General features: G+C 41.9%; 1 protein-coding gene across 7 annotated transcripts in view; it reads left to right on the top strand.

The window, feature by feature from the left end:
- Positions 1-21,249, top strand: part of TRIM9 (tripartite motif containing 9) — a 118,939-nt gene that overhangs the window by 64,616 nt on the left and 33,074 nt on the right. For all 7 annotated transcript variants that reach the window (XM_005211728.4, XM_059890678.1, XM_059890679.1 and 4 more), the window contains 3 exon segments: positions 454-576; positions 15,711-15,821; positions 16,933-17,086. In XM_005211728.4, coding sequence (XP_005211785.1) covers positions 454-576; positions 15,711-15,821; positions 16,933-17,086 — 388 coding nt within the window.

The following is a 21,249-nucleotide window of genomic DNA, read 5'->3' as shown; positions in this document are numbered from 1 at the left end:
CATCTGCTTTCTTCTTTCTGCCTCTAAATTCAGTGATTCTTTCGCTCTCATGCCTCAACAATACTCGACTCCCTCCGGCAACCAGCCTTTCTGAATGCCACCTTCCACCATGCACAGCTGGCCATATGCCAGCCCTCAAAGCAATTCATGTTCAACTCTACAAACTAAAACTTTATTTTACTTGATATAATTCAAATTGCAGAGATGATTTCCTCTTGCTAAAAACACATGTATTAAGTAACATTTACCTCTTTGAATCTAAAGTGAAACACTATCACTGCAGAATAAAATTTATTTTGTTATTTATAAAATGCATGTGTGCACTGTGGGCAGGGCTCCTCTTCCTTCCCTTCAGCGGGGCCTTCCCCCCACAAGTGGTCTGGGGCTCTGCTGTCTCTGGCAGCCCGAGGCAAGCGGTCACTTCGCCACTGAACACTGTGCTCGCTCACACAGGAGAACAGCGTGGAGTTCGAGGCCTGCCTGGTGGCGCAGTGTGATGCCCTCATTGACGCCCTCAACAGGAGGAAAGCCCAGCTGCTTGCCCGCGTCAACAAGGAGCACGAGCATAAGCTGAAGGTGAGCACTGCACCCTGTGGGGGGCGGGGCACCAGGCTTCCGGGTGAATGCCCACAGCCTGGGGTGGCCAATGAGGAGCAGGCAGGCCCCTTCACTCGGCACTCACTCCTTTCTTTACATCACTGATACTCATTGAGTGGCTTTTATAGGCCAGAAATTGCCCTGGGTACAAACATAATAAACAAATCCAAATCCCTGCTTTCATGGGGCTTATATTCTACTAGAAGGAATAAACAGAAGGCAAGATAAGTAAGTAAATGGGGGTTGAAATTTTAAACAGAATGACCAGAATGATGATGCAGAGGCAATTTTTTCAATTGGGAAATGGAATCTGTACTTTTCAGAAAACAAACAAGATTGTCTTCACTTGTGAAGCAAACTATGTAACTGAACAGCTGTACAGACTTTGGTCATCACACAGTGAATCAATTGATCACAGGTCTGGGGTCCTATTGGCAGGAGGACTGGTCCTCCCGGAGACATCTGCTTCCCCATCTATTGCCCCCTTGGAGCAGGGCAACAACATGTAAGAGCAGGCTGGATAGACATAGATGGGCAGCATCCAGCAGAAGGAAGCAAGAAGTAGCCAGAAGGAGCACATGCATGCCCAGCAAGCTTCAGGGTGGCTGCCAGTGGGTGGAGGGTGGGTAGTGTGCCATGCTGGCCTGTGGTTGGGGTGGAGGCAGAAGTGAGGTCTGACCTTAGGTTCTCTGCTGGGGTCAGGCAACCAGTGTCAGGGAGCTTCAATACTGTACAGCTTAGAGTAGACACAGCCTTGGAGGAGCTGGTGGCTGGTGAGCAGCCCAGGAAGTAGCAGATATCCCCAGCATGCTTGGAGCAGGCTTTAGTCCCTGGAGAAAAAGAGGAGGTCCCATTCTAAAAGTGTGGGATTCCAGTAGGAGAACCAAGGGAGAGTTTCAAAATGAAAAACTAAGAGAACAGACATTACAAGATTTGGGGCTAAAGCTTGGTGACCGAGCCAGTGCCCAGTTCACGGTTACTAGAAATAAGGCAAGAAACCAGTTGCTATCTGGGGCATGAGAGCTCAGCAAGACGTGCAGCAAATGGCAATGTTGAGTCCTGAGCAGTGGAGTCCCCTAGTCCTTAACCTGTGCCCACCATGCTCCAAGACTCAGGACCCAGAGAACTCCACTGTGAAGATGGGAAGCCAGGCAGCATGAAAAGAGAAGCATTTCCCCAGGGAAGCTTAACAGTTCTATCCAAAGGCAAGGGAAACCCCAACACTAGTTTACTTCTTTAGGTTCCCTCCTCTGCTGCTTCTCACCTGCAGTTCCCCAATACACATTTGGATCCACATACAGGCTTCTTCCCTTCCCCAAAACCAGGGCAATGTGGCTGGAATAGAAACCTTTCTCCACTGCCTTTGTGACTTACCTACCTGGCACTCTGAATTTACCTGTGTCATGGAGGCAGACAGGAGGCTGAGCTGTGACCATGGGGTCCAAGCTAGAATGGACTCATGAGAGCTGGGCCCTACAGTGAATTTGGCAGCCTGACCTCGCTGGTGCTGTACGGGGCCATGTTGGCCAGCCTGACCTTGTTGGTGCTGTATCATTGGTCGGCTTGACCTTGTTCGTGCTGTTTTGGGGCCGTGTTGGCTGACCTGACCTCTCTGGTGCTATATCAGGGCCATGTCCCTTTGAGCGTTCCTGATGTGACAAAACAGAGCGGTTGCATCATGGAGAGGCTCAGCAGATTCTTTGTTAAGGAAAATTGCATGTCTTGAAGTTGGAATCTGAACCAGAAGTTAGGAAAGAAAAGTACCCAAGGAGTGAACATTGAGAGAGCCTTAGTTCGTGGGCTTGAACAGTGAACCAAGGCTAGGGATCTTACTGCTCCTTCCAGGGAGGCAGTCGCTGTTTGCTGATGGTGAATCTAACTGGAAGACCTTCTCAGGTTTGTCTTAGAATGAACACAAGCCCCCAAGGGTTATCACACCAACCCCAGCCCCATGAAGGCTTCACGCTGAACTTCAGATAATGGAGGGAGCACTGGGCTTTCCTCAGGAGCCTCCCCGCCCCTCCCAATGACCTGTGTGGTACTTGTCTCATAAAGTACTCAATGAGGCCAAGTTTTACTTGAATGATCTTCTCTAGCTTATCAATTTCCAGGCTCCTGTCCCTTAGTGTCTATGATCAAATTATTTTCTTTTGAATTCTATAAAGGACCATGGGATGTGTTTCATGGTAACATACATAGTCATTCCTAAAATGTGAGAGAGATAAGTAAGGCAGTATTAAAGATACTTCAGGAAAAAACGTTTCCTGAAGGCTGTGCTATGTGGATGTTAACCTTGTACATTTAGCTCTAACAACCTGGGAGATGGATTTAAAGCCATAAGCCTATTCATCTAAGATAGTCAGATGAGGCTTGAATGAAAAATTCTTCTGAAGTCACCATTTTTTATCCGAATTAAAATCTAGAAGTACTGTGGACTGTGATTCTGTAGTTAACCAGGTAGCAACACAGAATGAGCATGTTTGGTGACCAAGCCCTGGCTTTCATAGCAGTAAGAGCTAACATTTGGGGATACTTCCTTTGCAGCAGCAATATACTAGTTTTGTTATAGGGATCAACTCCTCTGTTCCTCACCACTCTGGGAGGTCATTATTACTGCTATTAACATTCTAGAGATGAGGAAACCATGGTACTGGTTTCCTTGATTGAGAACTGATCCTGGGATCCAGAATTCCTGTCCTGTTAACCTGGCTTCAGAGTCCAGATTCTGGACCATGGCACCCTACAGCTGTAGGGTAGTACAGTGCAGAGAGAAGGCATGTGGGGACATGCCTAATCCTGTCCCCAGTCAGCCAGCACCTACCTAATGCACACCTGCTAGGAGCCGAGTGCTGGGCTCTGGGGCAGGGGAAGAAGGACACGAAGGTGACTCAGAATTAGGGGCTTCCAGTCCTGTGGATGGGAGAAGGCAATGGCACCCCACTCCAGTACTCTTGCCTGGAAAATCCCATGGACAGAGGAGCCTGGTGGGCTACAGTCCATGGGGTCACTAAGTCAGACACGACTGAGCGACTTCACTTTCACTTTTCACTTTCATGCTTTGGAGAAGGAAATGGCAACCCACTCCAGTGTTCTTGCCTGGAGAATCCCAGGGATGGGGGAGCCTGGTGGGCTGCCATCTATGGGGTCGCACAGAGTCAGACACGACTGAAGTGACTTAGCAGCAGCAGCAGCAACAGTCCTGTGGATGAGATCAGTCACACCCACAAATGACTCCAGCACAGATAGAGAGCAAGTTTCCAGGAGAAGGTTGCCCATGTCATTAGAGCTGTGAGAAGGGCAAAGTTACTTCCAGCTGAAGGGGTCACAGAGAGCATCATGGAAAAGCAGGCATTGGAGGAGCCCAAACTTTGGGAGACATGTGTTGATGGTGGTGTGCATTCTTGCCTGCGGGAAGTGGCCAGACTATGAGGGAAGAAGAGGGTGGTCAGCACTGTGCACCCTAGTCTTGCTCTATGCAGTTAGTCATAGGGACCGATGGGTGTTTTCTGTTTCCATCACCTGCTCTGACATTACTAAAAAGATGATCACTACAGCCCTTCATTTTAGCACCTTTCAGAAACCCAGAACCTTTATTGTTATAGTGGAACTTAAAATGTCATTTGAACCACAGACAGTATCTAAACTCACAGCTGTCTACGGGTAATGAGCCGGACAGCTGGGATTTTCCCTCTGATAGTGGACCAGCCGTTTTAATGTGTAGCCATAAAGTTTTAACTTTTTCGTTAAAGGGCATCTCTTTTGTGAATCACGGCAGATGCTTCCCTGACATCTTTAAACAGAACACGGTTAACAGTTTGTGTTAAGTCACAGGGGGACTATAGTGGTGACTCCTGGTTTTCTCTACAGGAGAGATGTAAGGGCAACAATCTGGATAGATGCGGGGAGCCAGGACTGAGGAAACACCATTTATCCTAATCAAAAAGTACAGAGGGGCATGAAAGCCACCAGCCTAGGCTGTGCCATGGATGCAAGTGGAGATGATTCAGGGACAGCTGTAACGCATTGCGGGGACCCCGTGGCCAGTGTCGGTCCATCAGTGCTGGTGGCCTGCATGGTCAGGGACCTCTGAGCAGAGGCAGCTGCCTGCCCTCATTCCACCCTGCCTAGGGTGGAGTTCCCTGCCCTAGATCCCAAAGGGCGACAGAAACCAGAGACAGGTGGCTGGTTGTCTCCCACGGCAGCAAAGCCGTTCTGTCTTCTGCCTTCTGTGATTTGTTTCTCTGCTGTTTTCAGCTGATTGTATCTGTCACTGCTTCTAAAAACAGGCAGTGCGGCCGTCACCGTGACTGCTGATGCCAGCCTCCACATCTCCCTCCCTCTGCTTTTCTCCTCCTGCCTCTTTCCTTTCTTGTCACTTCAGTTGCTACTCAGATTTGTGAGAAAAGACTGGCCTTTTATAGACATCACTTGCCAGGCACAGTACTTCTTTTTGTCTTTGTTGGCTAGCCCATCACTCACAGTCCGGAGGGGATAATCTTATGGTCTTCCGCTTCCCTTTGGCAGAGTTCTCTGGGGGCCTGCTTTTTGCTGACAAAGAGGAGAGTTGTGTGTGTGTTTTTCTGGCAACTTTCTCTTCTTGAGCCATCCAAAAGGCTAGGGGAGCTGGAAAGCCATGTGCATAAAGACAGTCTTTATAATCCACTCAGGCTCCTCTCTGAAAGAACCGATTGCTTGAGCAGATGGAGCAGTTCTGGTTCTGAGGCAAGATGGAGCCATGTGGTGAGGAGCCCAGATTCTGGGTCATAAGAGAACGGGATGTGAACACTGTATCACTTGCTGGGTCTCTAACCATGGACACATCTACAGCTCCATTTCTTCCACCTGTGTGGAAAATAGGACTAGACGTGGTCAGCACCACCTAGGGTATTGTAAAGCCCTTAAAGCACAGTACTCAGAATGTGAGCTTTATTGTTGTTGTTATCACTGGATATCTTTCCCAGAAAAGACCCTGATGATGGGAAAGACTGAGGGCAGGAGGAGAAAGGGGCAACGGAGGATGAGATGGTTGTATGGCATCATTGGCTCAGTGGACATAAGTGTGAACAAATTCCGGGAGATAGTGAAGGACAGAGAAGCCTGATGTGCTGCAGTCCATGGGGTCACAAAGAGTTGGACACGACTTAGAAACTGAACAGCAGTCACTGGAAGACTGGAAATATAGTCTTACTCAGAACACGGAGGAAGTAAGTGCTCCTGGTATTTTCCATAATACCAGAGTTCCTATTGCAGAATTAACCTAGTGTGATTAATTATCTCTGAACCTAGGAATGGTGACTTGAGTATAATTCATTACCACACAAAATAGTGCACTAAGTTAGCTATTTTTAAAAGCTAAAAACAAGACTTTGAGGCATATACAGATGTGACCTTATATTAGGAACACTGTCTAAATTACAGTAATACTATTCTGTGGTTTGAAAAAACACTGGAAGCCAAATACCTAAAATTTCAGGATATGATAAACTAATCAAATGTCAGAAAGCTACTGGAGGGAAAAAATGCTTTTTGAGCTTTCAAAAACTATTACTAAATCACATTTAATGCCTTGGACAATATTCCCTCTATCAGCAGAGGCAGCTGGGCCCCTAGGTTTCATGTCTGAAGTGTGTGTGTTGTGTCAACATCCTTCCCAGGTCTTCCTTGGCTAAATAAGGCTTTAAAATATCCTCATTGTCTGTGATCCTCACAGGGAATTTGTGTCAACATTTTAAAAGTGCCATTAATGGGATCTGTGCTCTTTTCAGGAACTTTACAAATGTCATTTGTCTTTTGATAAGCCCAAAGAAATATCTGAGAATTATTTTTATTTATGTAACATTCAGATTTGAAATAACTCCACAATCATCTTACAAGTGTTCTTTCTCCAATATTTTAGAATGAATTTGTGTGTTGAATAGTACTAAGTGATGGATGTCTTCTTGGTCCCCTTGCAAGTCTAGATCCTCTTAAAGAAAAAAAAAATAGTTATAGTTAGTTAAATACATTCTGAAAAAAATCTAATCTCTAATTTCCATGTGTGGTTGGTAAGTTAACATACCAGTGACATTACTCAGTGAGAATGCTGAGGGATAATGATAAAAATGATAAAACTGACTGCTTATTAGAGCTTCTACTTTTATAGAGGGCCTTCATGTCCCAATTGTAATTGTCTATAGAATGCTTGATTTTGAATCCAATTGGGTTTTGTTAGACTCATTATCATGATTGTCATTATTATCTTCGTTATTATTTACCATGTATTGGCTGTTTGTTCCCATTATGTTAGCAAAAAAAAAAAAGAATTAATCGTATGGGCATATTATTAAGAGTACAGATTTACACTAGGGATATTATCAGCTTTTGCCTAGAAAATCCCATGGACGGAGGAGCCCAGTAGGCTGCAGTCCATGGGGTCGCTAAGAGTCGGACATGACTGAGCGACTTCACTTTCACTTTTCACTTTCATGCATTGGAGAAGGAAATGGCAACCCACTCCGGTGTTCTTGCCTGGAGAATCCCAGGGACAGGAAGCCTGGTGGGCTGCCGTCTATGGGGTCACACAGAGTCGGACACGACTGAAGCGATTTAGCAGCATTATCAGCTTACTTTAGCCGTTTTGTCAATGCTTCATAATAGGTAAATAATCCTTTGATCAGGTTTAGAGGGAAAGAGAGAAGGAAGAAGGAAGGAAAGGAAAACGGGAGGGAGGCGGGAGGAAGAGGGATAGAAGGGAAGGAAAGATCTGCCCAAGCTCACAAAGAATTTAAAAATAATTAGGTAGGATTTGACTGTTATAGTCATTACTAGAAAGAAAAGCAACAAACTAAAAAGTCCACTCAATTACAATAAAACTACTGGCAAGACGTTCCATTAGTTCTTTACAGTGAAGACTTTGAAAAAATTCAGGCATACTTGAACACTTAAAATTTTTGACTGCCCTCAGCAGAAGTTTTTTGGGGGCCAACTCTAATAATTTAACCACAGTTATTATTGATGATAAGCCTATCATTAATTGGGAATTCATTTGGCAAATTCCATGGTCCTCTGCTTCCCACATGTAGAAGCAAAAGCCATAGAGGGCCTGTAAGAAACAGAGTGCCCAAGTTGCCCGTGGAATCATCAGGATGCCTCCGCATACACCTGGAGCTCACCACAGTTCAGGGACATGCCTTTGAACACCCTCGACTCACTCTGGTAATGACAGTGAAGGGCAGTCACAGAACTTCTGGAATGTACTTTGCCTGAGTCCATATATGAAAGATACACTTAGCTCCAGAAGGCACTTAAAGCATACTTCACAGATGATGGACTAATCCACCATTTCTCACATCCTACAAAACACCACCATACTGGATGCAACACTTGTATTGTGGGACGCGGTAAATGATAAATGTTCTCCTATGTGGGTGGGGCCACATCAGGATGCTTCTCTCTCCAAATGGCTTGCATTTCTTCCTTCATTAACTTCTCTGTACAAGGATACAGTATTCTATGCACTAAGAGCATACTTCAGATATTCCACTCAATGCTTATTGATGAGGTTCTTGTCATTCACACTTCTGAGACAGAAAGTTCACAGTTTTACTGTTAAAATCTCAAGCCTTACAAAAAACAGGCATGTGTTTTATTTGCTTAATAGGCCTAATGATCCTTTTATGGATTAAAACTCAAAGCATCAGATTTGTCTTTGAAATGACTAGTCGCTGAGGTGGTTAAATTAATAATACTACTACAGAAGATGGTTATCAAGAAAATGGAAGAAATCTTTGCATATTTCCATAAGCCATGTGGGAGAATGGTGGCATGTAAGAAATTTAAAATGCTCTTCATTAATTTAAGTGTCCCTAAGTTTCAATGAACGTAATGATAATATAGGAGATAATATTTTACTCTAGGGGAAAATCAAGAGAATTATTTATTTTACTAGATGAGTCTATTGGTCAAAGTACTTCACCAAAAATCACCAGTGAGTCAATTGCAAGTATCAGTTAGTCATCTTGCAACAGGACCTTGTGGAACACAGAGAAAACTATCCCCACTGACCAAAGGGACCTGTGTAGAATAAATTCAAGTTTGTTTCTTGAAAGTACTTATATCTTAGAAAAACAAAAAGAGAATTGCATTATACTTAGAGGAAATTGTTTTAAACAGTGATGGGAATATATATTAAGAAAGAATGTCCTGAAATATTAAGAGAATGTTAGTATTTACTTAGACTAAAAATTCATCAGTGATCTCTCTCCAGACCCCATGATGAGAGAAAATACTATGAGAAAAGTATTTATTAAAAAGAAGATTTGAAGAAAAATTTTAAAGAGCCACATGTAAGATGGACAGATGAAATTTGGATAAAATAATGAAATCCCCCTTAATTAATCCCAGTTCTAGCTGCTCTTTGTATCACCTGAGCTGAGTGATGGGAGACTGACCTGTTCAAGATGCAGTGGAAAATACAGTTGTAGATCACATTTGTACTATATAAGCTGTCATGGGTTACTCTCTGCTACTATAAAGTCTAAGCATTCAAAGAGACATACAGTCTGTTCTCAAATTCTCCTTTTCCAAATAGGTACAGTATCATATCCTGACCCCCCAAAAATGACCTTCATAAATTTGCCACTTAACAAAATAAAACTCTTCAAGTGATCAATAGGATTGCCATCCAAAACAGATGGTGACTGCTAATAAAATATTGAAGGCCCTCTCTGAAACCATGGACCACACATTAATTAACTGTCCTCTAAGAGCTGGTTTAGGCCTTAATACACATGAAGACTGGAGGACTATTTCCTAGTTGCTATTTCTGCTTTATTGACTATGCCAAAGCTTTTGACTGTGTGGATCACAATAAATTGTGGAAAATTCTGAAAGAGATGGGAATACCAGACCACCTGACCTGCCTCTTGACAAACCTATATGCAGGTCAGGAAGCAACAGTTCGAACTGGACGTGGAAAAACAGCCTGGTTCCAAATAGGAAAAGGAGTACGTCAAGGCTGTATATTGTCACCCTGCTTATTTAACTTATATACAGAATACATCATGAGAAACGCTGGGCTGGAAGAAGCACAAGCTGGAATCAAGATTGCTGGGAGAAATATCAATAACCTCAGATATGCAGATGACACCACCCTTATGGCAGAAACTGAAGAAGAGCTAAAAAGCCTCTTGATGAAAGTGAAAGAGAGTGAAAAAGTTGGCTTAAAGCTCAACATTCAAAAAACTAAGATCATGGCATCTGATCCCATCACTTCATGGCAAATAGGTGGGGAAACAGTGGAAACAGTGGCTGACTTTATTTTTCTGGGCTCCAAAATCACTGCAGATGGTGACTGCAGCCATGAAATTAAAAGATGCTTACCTCTTGGAAGGAAAGTTATAACCAACCTAGGCAGCATATTCAAAAGCAGAGACATTACTTTGCCAACAAAGGTCCATCTAGTCAAAGTTATGGTTTTTCCAGTGGTCATGTGTGGATGTGAGAGTTGGACTATGAAGAAAGCTGAACGCCGAAGAATTGATGCTTTTGAAGTGTGGTGTTGGAGAAGACTCCTGAGATTCCCTTGGACTGCAAGGAGATCCACCCAGTCCATCCTAAAGGAGACCAGTCCTGGACGTTCATTGGAAAGACTGATTCTGAGGCTGAAACTCCAGTACTTTGGCCACCTCATGCGAAGAGTTGACTCATTAGAAAAGACTCTGATGCTGGGAGGGATTGGGGGCAGGAGGAGAAGGGGACGACAGAGGATGAGATGGCTGGATGGCATCACCGACTCAACGCACATGAGTTTGGGTGAACTCCGGGAGTTGGTGATGGACAGGGAGGCCTGGCATACTGTGATTCATGGGGTCGCAAAGAGTCAGACAAGACTGAGTGACTGAACTGAACTGAACTGATTCATGTCACTCCTGCAACATGTACATTTCCTTAGAAACTCCTTATATCCAGCCAGCTGAAAACACAGTGCCAAGGGTTTCTCCAGAGCATCAGAGCCACTGCAAAAAATATAGAACTCAAAGAAAAAGTGACATGGTCTGACTTCCTATGAATTGTTTTTCATTAAAAAACATATAATGTAGAAGTAAATAGTACTAATAAGGAGTAGAAATAACACAGAGTGAAGAAGGTAGCAAGTAAGAAAGCTGAATGAAGACACTCACAGAAAAAAAAAATTTATACTCTTAAAAGATTCAATTATCTGGCTGATTTCCATAATATGGTAAATCTTGCTAGATTAATTGAGAAACTAAAAGTTAATTATAAAACACCCAAAAATGCCACTTCTGGGAACACACCGATTCATTTTTAATAGTGAATTTTATCACAGGTTACTGTGATCATAGCAAAATGTTTGATTAAAATGTTTTAAAAATGGACCAGCATGCACTGTAGCAACAGTGGGAGTTGCGAGCCAAGCAGGATATTGAGTCCTTCCAAGAAGCTTGAACCATGGAATACAACAGCCAACAGCAAACACCCCTGAAACTCACAGACTCTTTGGCAGCACAACAATGAAGCTTCTTAAGAGTAATCAGAGCCCTCAACACTCCCACAGCTCCTTTGGCACCAAATAAACCTTGCTTAAGAAGGAAATTTATAGAGGCAGACATAGAACTTTATGAGGCCTGAGTAATATATTTATTTCAGCACATTTTGGTCATAAAATTATCATTGAGCTGAACGTTCTGGCAAGTAAACACAGTTCAGTCTTTTTTGCCTCAAAAGGAGGCTTACTTTGGGTTGTAGTGCTCAGATCCAGCCTGTGCTTGTTATTCGGAATTTTAGTACCAGTCACTTCTATATAGTCCTAGGGCAAATGCCACTGGGACAGTGAAAGGTGACTGCTGAGGTTTCTGCTACCTAGCAGCATTGAGGCACTGGCTGCTGAAATGTAAAAACACTTTCTGGGAACAATTTAGTCAAGCGTCATATAGCAGAGATGAGTAGTATAATAGCTGTAGGTCCCCTGCATTGCATTTTTTTAAGTGCTTAACTTATGGATGTTTTCTTTTTCCCCAAGAAGCAGAAACTTAACTTTTCTTTACCTCCTGATATTAAAGTAAAATAATAAAATGAAAATATAATATAATAATTTGCATCACTTGAGCCCAGACCAATAGACAATGGTGTTAGTTTGACAGAAACATACTAGATGTTAGGAGAAAATAAATCAACCAGTGAATTTAAAAGTGATGTTTTCCCCCAATCAAAATCACAAAACAATCTTCACATCAAAGGTGGTTTCTTTCACCAATTCCAATAAAGAGATTTTAAATCCTACATTTTATTTTTTATTTTAAAAAGCAACAACAAATCATCTGTCAAAATATTAGGAGACTCCAAATAGCCAAAACAAGCTTGAAAAAGAAGGGCAGAATTGGAGTTCTCACACTTCCTGATTACAAAATGCACTACAAAGCTACAGAATACTGTACTAGCATAAAGATAGACAGAAGACCACTGGAAATCGAATAAAGCCCAGAAGTGAATTCTCACATACATGGTCAAGTGATTTTTGACAAAGCTTCCAAGACTATGCAATGGGGAAAAGGTGGGTTTAGTAACAAATGATGGTGGGAAACTATCTTCATGCAAAAGAATGAAGTTGGACAGTTACCAAAAGCCATGTACAAAAATTAACCTGAAGTGAATCAAAGACTGAAAAGTAAGAACTGGAACTATAAAACTCTTAGATGAAAACATAGGGCAAATGCTTCATGACACTGGGTTTGGCAATGATTTCTTGGATATGGCATCAAAGACATAGGCAACAAAAGAAAAAGTAGGCAAATTGGACTTCATGAAAATTTGCAAATTCTTATTGTCAAAAACAAACAACCCAATTTCAAAATGGGCAAATGACTTGAACAGACTTTTTGTCAAAGAAGATATACAATAAGTACATGAAAAGATGCTCAAGATTATGAGTCATTGTGCTGTGCTTAGTTGCTCAGTCATATCCGACTCTTTGCAACCCCATGGACTGCAGACTGCCAGGCTCCTCTGTCTGTGCAGATTCTCCAGGCAAGAATAATGGAATGGGTTCCCCTGCCTTCTCCAGGGGATCTTCCCAACCCAGGGATCAAACCCAGTTCTCCCACATTGCAGGCAGCTTTTCTGAGCCACCAGGTAAGCCCTATGAGTCATTCAGTTCAGTTGCTCAGTCGTGTCTGACTCTTTGTGACCCCATGAATCGCAGCACGCCAGGCCTCCCTGTCCATCACCAACTCCTGGAGTTCACTCAGACTCAGGTCCATCGAGTCAGTGATGCCATCCAGCCATCTCATCCTCTGTCGTCCCCTTCTCCTCCTGCCCCCAATCCCTCCCAGCATCAGAGTCTTTTCCAATGAGTCAGCTCTTCGCATGAGGTGACCAAAGTACTGGAATTTCAGCTTCAGCATCATTCCCTCCAAAGAAATCCCAGGGCTGATTTCCTTCAGAATGGACTGGTTGGATCTCCTTGCAGTCCAAGGGACTCTTAAGAGTCTTCTCCAACACCACAGTTCAAAAGCATCAATTCTTTGGCGCTTAGCCTTCTTCACAGTCCAACTCTCACATCCATACATGACCACTGGAAAAACCATAGCCTTGACTAGACGGACCTTTGTTGGCAAAGTAATGTCTCTGCTTTTGAATATGCTATCTAGGTTGGTCATAACTTTCCTTCAGGAAATGCTAATCAAAACCACAATGAAATACCACTTCACACCCACTAGGATGGGAAAGAAAGTAAAAGTCGCTCAGTTGTGTCTCTGCGACCCCATGGAATTCTCTAGGCCAGAATACTGGAGTGGGTAGCCTTTCCCATCTCCAGGGGATCTTCTCAACCTAGGGATTGAACCCAGGTCTTCCACATTGCAGGCAGATTCTTTACCAGCTGAGCCACAACGGAAGTCCAAGAATACTGGAGTGGGTAACCTATCCCTTCTCTAGCAGATCTTCCTGACCCAGGAATCAAACCGGGGTCTCCTACTTTGCAGGTGGATTCTTTACCAACTGGAGCCATGAGGGAATGGCTACTATTTGGGGAAAAAAAAAAAACAGACTGATAAGTGTTGGTGAGAATGTAAAGAAATTGGAACCCTTGTGCATTGTTGGTGAGAATGTAAATGATGCAGCTACTGTGGAAAGTAGTATGGTGATTTCTCAAAAAAAAAATTAAAATAGAGTCACCATACAAGTCAGTAATTCCACTTTAGGGTATATGAACCACCCCTCCCTAAAAAAAAAAAAAAAAAAGTGAAACAGACACTCACACAGATATTTGTTTTCTTATGTTCATAAATTTATTCAAAATAGCCAAAAGGCGGAAGAAACATAGATGTCCATCAGCAGATGAATGGATAAACAAAATGTAGTATATACATATAATGGAATATTATTCAGTCTTGACAAAAATGTTGACACAAGCTACAACATGGATAAACCTTGAAGACATTATGTAAAAGAAATAAACTAGTCACAAAAGGACAAATACTGTATGATTCCACGTGTATTGAGGTACCTAGAGTAGTCAGGTTGACAGAGACAGAAAGTAGAATGGTGGTTGCCAGAGGCTGGGAGCAGGGGTGAATGCAGAGTTACTGTTTAATAAGTCCAGAGCTTCAGTTTGGGAAGAAGAAAAAGTTTTGGAGATGGTTGGTGGTAATGGTTGTATAACAATGTGAACTTATTTAGTGCCACAGAATTCTCCAATTAAATATAGTTTAAATGGTTTAAGTTATATGTTATATATATTTATTACAATAAAATAATTAGAAGATCAACAATATTGAATGAATTAACTGTCAAAAAATTAGAAAGAACTTTATCAAAAATAGGTTAAATAAATTGAACCCACTCAATAGAGTATTTTTGTAGTCAGTAACATTTATTAATGATGGCAACACAGAAAATGCCCGTGATATGGTGTTAAATGGGAAAGAGGTGAAATTGTCATATACTATAATTGCAACTATAACTAAATCTAGCTCAAGGGAGAAAAACTAAAAGGAAACATCAAAATTCTTTAAAAATTTGCATTGGAGTAGTGAGACTATTTGCTTTTCTTAAACCTATTTTCCTGTTGTTTTTGAAACAGGATGTAATCATCTTTCATGGAAAATAAATTTATAATGAAAACTGAACAAGGAATAAGGGAAAGTTTTTAAATAATTATTATTAAAACCCATTTTAGTTATTACCCATAAAATCCAGAATGCTGGGGGGATTGGGAGGGGGAGGTTTGAGGCTTCTGCAAAATAGTACAAATACAGAAGGTGAGTAATAGGTTCCTAGAAAGCCCTTGTTCAATTCTGTGCTTCAAAACCTGCTTCAGGATTTGGGTCACTGAGCAGGGACGCAGAGGACAAGCATTTCTAAAGAAAGAAATTTTTCAAGGAGTGTCATACACTTGACACGGCAAAGATAACTTCCCAGGGGCAGAACCTGCATGTTCAAAGAGATACCTCTCTAGGTCAGGCAGACTCATCGCTGAGCAAATAGCCTTTAAAACTGCTTTCCCAAATGAGGCAATGAGTGATGCTAAGTCGATTATAACTTGATTCTGTATCCATCTTTGTCTGGCATACTTGCTGTCATTAGCTCATTGTCTTTCAGCAACCACTTCTAGGCTTACCCGCTCAGGGAAAAGAGAATCAGAACAAGAGAGGATCTGGGTTCAAATGGTGATATCTGCTCTTTAGAAGGGACAGGTAGAGGGTGAGCAAAGATGGTGGGTGGCTGTGTCACAGAACAGACGCTGCAACTGCACCTCCAGCCACTCAGTCATTTAACAGACCCTCCCATGACCTCTCACTTAGAGCAGCTCCCAGAGAGGGGAGTGATGGAGACCTGTGACGGAACCAAGATGTCCCTTGAGGCACCAAGGTAACCAGCTTCCCAGAGGTCTAACAACCGTGTGCCTTTCTGATGGCTCTAGTAAGAGCCATTATCCAATCTGTCTTCCAGAGCCATTGTTCCCAGCAGACACTGCCACAAAATATTCTCATAAATTGAGTTCCACTCCATGATGCTCTTGCATTCTGGTTTGAAGAAGTTTTCCAAAGTCCTAGTTTGCTTTCTTTTCTACACTCTGCCACTTTGGGTCCATTCTGTCGTCTTATCAATCCTAGGTGGTTCGAGATCAGATCTCTCACTGCACAGTGAAATTGCGCCAGACCACGGGTCTCATGGAGTACTGCCTGGAGGTGATTAAGGAAAATGATCCTAGTGGCTTTTTGCAGGTAAGTGTCAACTAGTTTCTGCTTCAGATACTCAGTGTTCCATGAGACTGACTCTATGATGCCAAGGCCAGACTCCCAACAGACCTAGCTGGGTATGGGACATTCCACAATGGAACCCACCTTTGTGTTGCCATATGGATGTGGGTGCCTTTGGAACTTCACTGGCTTCTCAGAAGACCCTACCATCATGGGCTACAAGACTGAAAAGGCTTTTAAAACTTGTTTTTGTTTATGTTTGATCATGAAAACATAATTCCCTCTAAGTTCCTCCAAAGCAAACTTTTTACCTTGCGTAAGAACTGGGTCCCTTTACTAATATCTTGGACAATTTTGTCAGAAATGTAAGTATACACATGTTTCTACCTTCTTTACACCTCCTTCTGGCAAGTCAGTGATTTCCCAAATAGAGTGAAAATTTTTCATTGTTTGGATGTCTCATTATTTCTTTAGTGTTGTTTTAATGACATGCTGTGATGTCAGCTAAATTTTACTTAACTTTTGATCCCAGTGATTAATGGACCTCTGATTAAGGAACATGTAGCTTCCTTTCAACTAACATTCTACCAAACTGGCCAAGAATGATGGGGGGAGCCTAAATATAAGAAATGAAAAAGTCCTCTACCAAAGAATCAGATCATGCATGAAGATGATGTATAGGAAATCTTATCTTACAGATGATCATATGCAACCTCTCTGAACCACTTAATAAAAGTCATTAGGTCTTAGGTCTTGACGTGATACCCATAGCTCATATCAGAAACCTATGATTGTTGGTGCTAGTGGATTTCACTAATTGCTAACCTATCACTACTGAATGTTGTTGGCTTTTAGCTAATCAGTCATAAATAGCATGATCCTGTATCCAGATGATATAATAGAGCAACTAACAACTTCTAGTTATATATAGTGATCCCTCTGAGTCCCAGAAGTACTCAGATTTTCATGATAAATCACAGGTTACTCTCATCATCAGAAGTTCCTCTCTGCCTGCATAGAGACAGGAAGGATGTGGGTCCCAAGGCGCTTGGTGGGGCACACTGGATAGCCAAAGAGCAGTTTGGGTGCCCAGTGTGGGGTTGTATTTCTTAGGCTATGCTCTTTGTTTGAATAGATTTCTGATGCTCTCATAAGGAGAGTGCACCTGACTGAGGATCAGTGGGGGAAAGGCACGCTCACTCCCAGGATGACCACGGACTTCGACTTGAGTCTGGACAACAGCCCTCTGCTGCAGTCCATCCACCAGCTCGACTTCGTGCAGATGAAAGGTGCGTGCCTGTGCCCCACCCAGTCCGAGAAACTCCCTGCTAGAAGCAGGGTAAAGGCAGCTTGCAGATTACAGCAAACAAAAGGCAGCCACCGGGTTTATAAATCAGCTGAGAGGTGAGAAAGTCCACACACACACACACCTCTGGTTAGTGTTACAAAAATCTGGAATAGCTCCCATCTTATTGTGTAATGGAAATTATATCCTTGTAGCTGGAATGTCAGATAAATCAGATGGACACAATGCTTGCCTTTTTGAGAGACATAAGAGATTTCACATGCTCAGCATTAGAGGAAGAAAGAGAGAGAACATCGCTGTACATAAATAACATCTTGTTACAGACGGTAACCCCGATATATTGATATAAATCAAGGGAGTTCAGCATTGAAACTGCTTCTACAGGGATAGAGATAGTGGCAGACAGTTGATTGTGGATTAGCAGGAATTTGAGAGGATCAGAATTGGCTTGCCTATGCTGGTCAGGAAAATGAGAGCCTGGGTACAGAAGGAAAATGAAAGTATGTAATAAAAACTTTAACATTTTAAATTTTTTGGTCTCTGAAATTAAGGGGTATGGCAAGATCTAGAGATTTGTAGTATCTGCTGAGGGGACATACAAGTACTTAAAATTATCTTAAGGAATATAACTCTTTGAAGAAAAGGTAAAAACTCAAGCCAACCATGCAATAATACTTTTATGGCAGTGTAAGTAATATCCCATTTGAAAAATATTTCTGAATTTTTAAAAACCTTTTTATGGTAAAATAACTTATACATTCAGAGTAAGTTGCAACAATAGTAAGGAGAGGTCCCTCTACCCTTCATCCAGTTTCCATTCATGGTTACATCTGACGTAACTGTCACATAACATCAAAACCAGGAAACTGACATCCGTACAGTGTGTGTGTATGTGTAGTTCTGTGCCGTCACATCACATGTGTATCCACCTCTGCAGTTCAGATACAGAACTACTCCATCAATGCTTTCCCTCATCTGCCCCTCTTAGTCCCCCATCCCCACTGATCTGGCTTCCATCTCCACAACTTTGTCATTTTCTGATCTTTTTTAAAACTAAAGTAATTGATTTGCTCTTTGCTTCTCCCAACTTAAGCATCCATGTAATAAATAACTTAGAATCCAATGGTTTAGAATTTTTGTGTCTTAAGAAAAATCCGCATACATCCTTTTATTGGAACCATATAACCCCGTGGGTATTAGGGGTTTATACTACATGTGCAGTTACACACATTCCTGTCCTGGGTAATGCACAGTACTTCTCTCATCTTAATGAGTTTTTGTCCTCTTTCATCTTCAGTTTCCTCATCTCTTTGTTTAATATGTATTGCTTTGGGATAATGCCTTTATTAATTTTCAAAGTAACTAGTGTATAGATTGTAAATAAAAATGCTTTGTTGTAGTAACAAAAACATTTAGCTTTTACTGGCTGCCTACCAAATCAGACATGCTCTTTCCATGGATTACAAAATGCTTTCCATAGATTAACTCATTTTATTCTCCCAATCCTAGTAAGCAGCTGAGGACATTGAGGTGCAGGAAGACTGGGTTACTTGCCTGGGCTCACCCAGCTAGTGACTGGCAGGGCCAGAATTCAAACCCATGGAGCATGGTTCCAGAACTCACACCTACAACTTCCAGTTTGTGCTGTAAAGTTAGTGCCTTACTAAGCCACTTCTTCAAGAAGTAACTGAATTCTTCTCTTAATCTTGAGAAATTAAATTTGTTTTTGTTGCAGCAATGCTTTCAGGCTTTAAAAAAAAAATTTTAACCCCTACATGGTAGCCTGTGTTGTGTCACCATCCCAATAATATGCAGAGCCCCCTTGATCAGCCTCTTTTTGTCCCCAGTTCCTTCAACAAGGTAGAATCATTGAAAGGTTATGTCACAAGTAGCTCAGAGGAGAAAATGTGTCACAAAAGGGCAATGTAAGGGCTTTTGGTGTAAGAGAGAAGAAAAAAAAAAATGAGTCAATCCAGTTAGCCTTGGTGAAGGGGCAGGAGGAGGGGCAGGTAGAGCATAGAGGCCTCAGGGCTTTCAGATGCTTTAATCAGCTGAAAGCCCTCTCCTCCCCCATCCATTCTGAGAGATGTCCATCTGCCATGGTGGAGTCCAAGCCAGTTGACACAGTGATGACAATTGTATTGCAGTAAATGGGCCCTTCCTTGGAAGTAGCAATTACAGGTTCACATGTTGTGCATCACAGATCACACTCCTAAAGTATTATCACTTGGCCACTTAGGGCTGCACACAAGCGTAACTGTGGACATGACTGTACACACAGCAGAGAATGCCATGCATGTGAAAGGCCAAAGTGCAGAACACTCTTATAGCAAAAACTCACCTAGAATACAAAATTATCCAAAACAGTTATTTATAAAGTTAATACAGTAGGCCACTTGGTATGAGACTGGATTGTTCCATTTTCCTTTTCTTTTTAATACTTCATGTTAATTTACTTCTAATAAGTATCCCTCTGAGGAATTAATTTATATGTTTATGTGTGTGTGTGTGTGTTGTGTTCACTAAATTTAATTAATTCAGTAAGAGCCCAGTCCTCCTTAAAATCTGAATAATTTTTATCTGTCACACTTTTAAAGGAGAGAAAAAGCTGAAAGGCCATGACCCAGAACTCAGTTACCTGCAGTTAAGACTTGTCTTGCTTGCCCCCGCTTTGATGTCTGTTAGCATATACACAACCATGCCTAGTGTGTTGTTGGTCTTTTTATTTTCTTAGGATATTCATAGTCAGTTTAGCAAACTGAGCTTCACAGTCAGGAAAATATCTCAAGAAATTGCACACTCATGTCCATGTAGTAATAGCTAAATTTAAGTAGCACTTGAAATGGTGTTCAGTTCAGTTCAGTTGCTCAGTGTCCAACTCTTTGCGACCCCATGAATCGCAGCATGCCAGGCCTCCCTGTCCATCACCAACTCCCGGAGTTCACTCAGACTCATGTCCATTGAGTCAGTGATGCCACCCAGCCATCTCATCCTCTGTCGTCCCCTTCTCCTCCTGCCCCCAATCCCTCCCAGCATCAGAGTCTTTTCCAATGGGTCAACTCTTCGCATGAGGTGGCCAAAGTACTGGAGTTTCAGCTTTAGCATCATTCCTTCCAAAGAAATCCCAGGGCTGATCTCCTTCAGAATGGACGGGTTGGATCTCCTTGTAGTCCAAGGGACTCTCCCATTGTAAGACTAACAATATGTTGGTTTCAATATATAATTTCTAATTGTGCTAAGTGGATTAGTAGAAAGTTTAAAATATTTTCAAAGTTACTTGAAATAGGCATTTAAGTCTGACTCAAACTTAAACTAAAATATCTGTCTACTTCCTGACTCAAAATGTGAGAATCTCTCCAGTTTTGAAATTTTATCTCAGATACCTTTTTTTCTTAACATCAGACAAGATAGGTCTCTTGCTCATTTTAAAATATTCTCACAGCATCTGCTACTCAACTAAAATGCATTGTCTAAAATTAGTCTCTTATTAGCTAAGGATTTTACTGATCTGCTCTTTTGGATTCCATATCACCCTCAAGCAATTGAGATCTGAGTGAAGAATGTTGGTACCCTCTCTGTTCAAACATCACAAAATGTAAGGGCATTTCTCCAGTTGCATTTTGATTAGAAAATCATCTTACCCTCTTTCCAGACTACTGGGAGTGGTGTTTGATCTCTCAGACTTTTCTTTTGTAGACAACAACCAATTAAACTTTGTTTTCTGTTTTTATTATAGAGTAATAGAAACATTTTTCCTTAATCCCAAATTGCTATTTTCAACTTTTACCTGGTCATGGGAAGGATATTTTAATATCTTTTTTGCCAGTCTATCAGGGGCTCTGTTGCTTGGCTCAGAATAGATTCCAGATACGTACTATCTCCCAGAAAAATATTATTACCCCAGAATTGTTTAAGGACACAAAGTATCCCAAGGTTCATGAGTTAGTGCTGAAATAAAACGCCAGATGTCGGGGTGTTCATTCTGACCCAGGGTGAAACATTGACCTGACAGTCCATCAAGCCTTTTTAACACATAGACCAACAGATATTAATCTCTTGAGTGCCTCTACTCACCTAGGGACACATTTATCTCCATTAACTCATGTTGAACGTTAAAAAGCCCTGAATATGCACCAAGGTCATGGG

Source organism: Bos taurus, chromosome 10 (genome assembly GCF_002263795.3).
Source record: "Bos taurus isolate L1 Dominette 01449 registration number 42190680 breed Hereford chromosome 10, ARS-UCD2.0, whole genome shotgun sequence".
NCBI classification, from domain to species: domain Eukaryota; kingdom Metazoa; phylum Chordata; class Mammalia; order Artiodactyla; family Bovidae; genus Bos; species Bos taurus.
The sequence above is the reverse complement of the archived record's forward strand: the minus strand, read 5'-3'. Positions and strand labels throughout refer to the sequence as shown.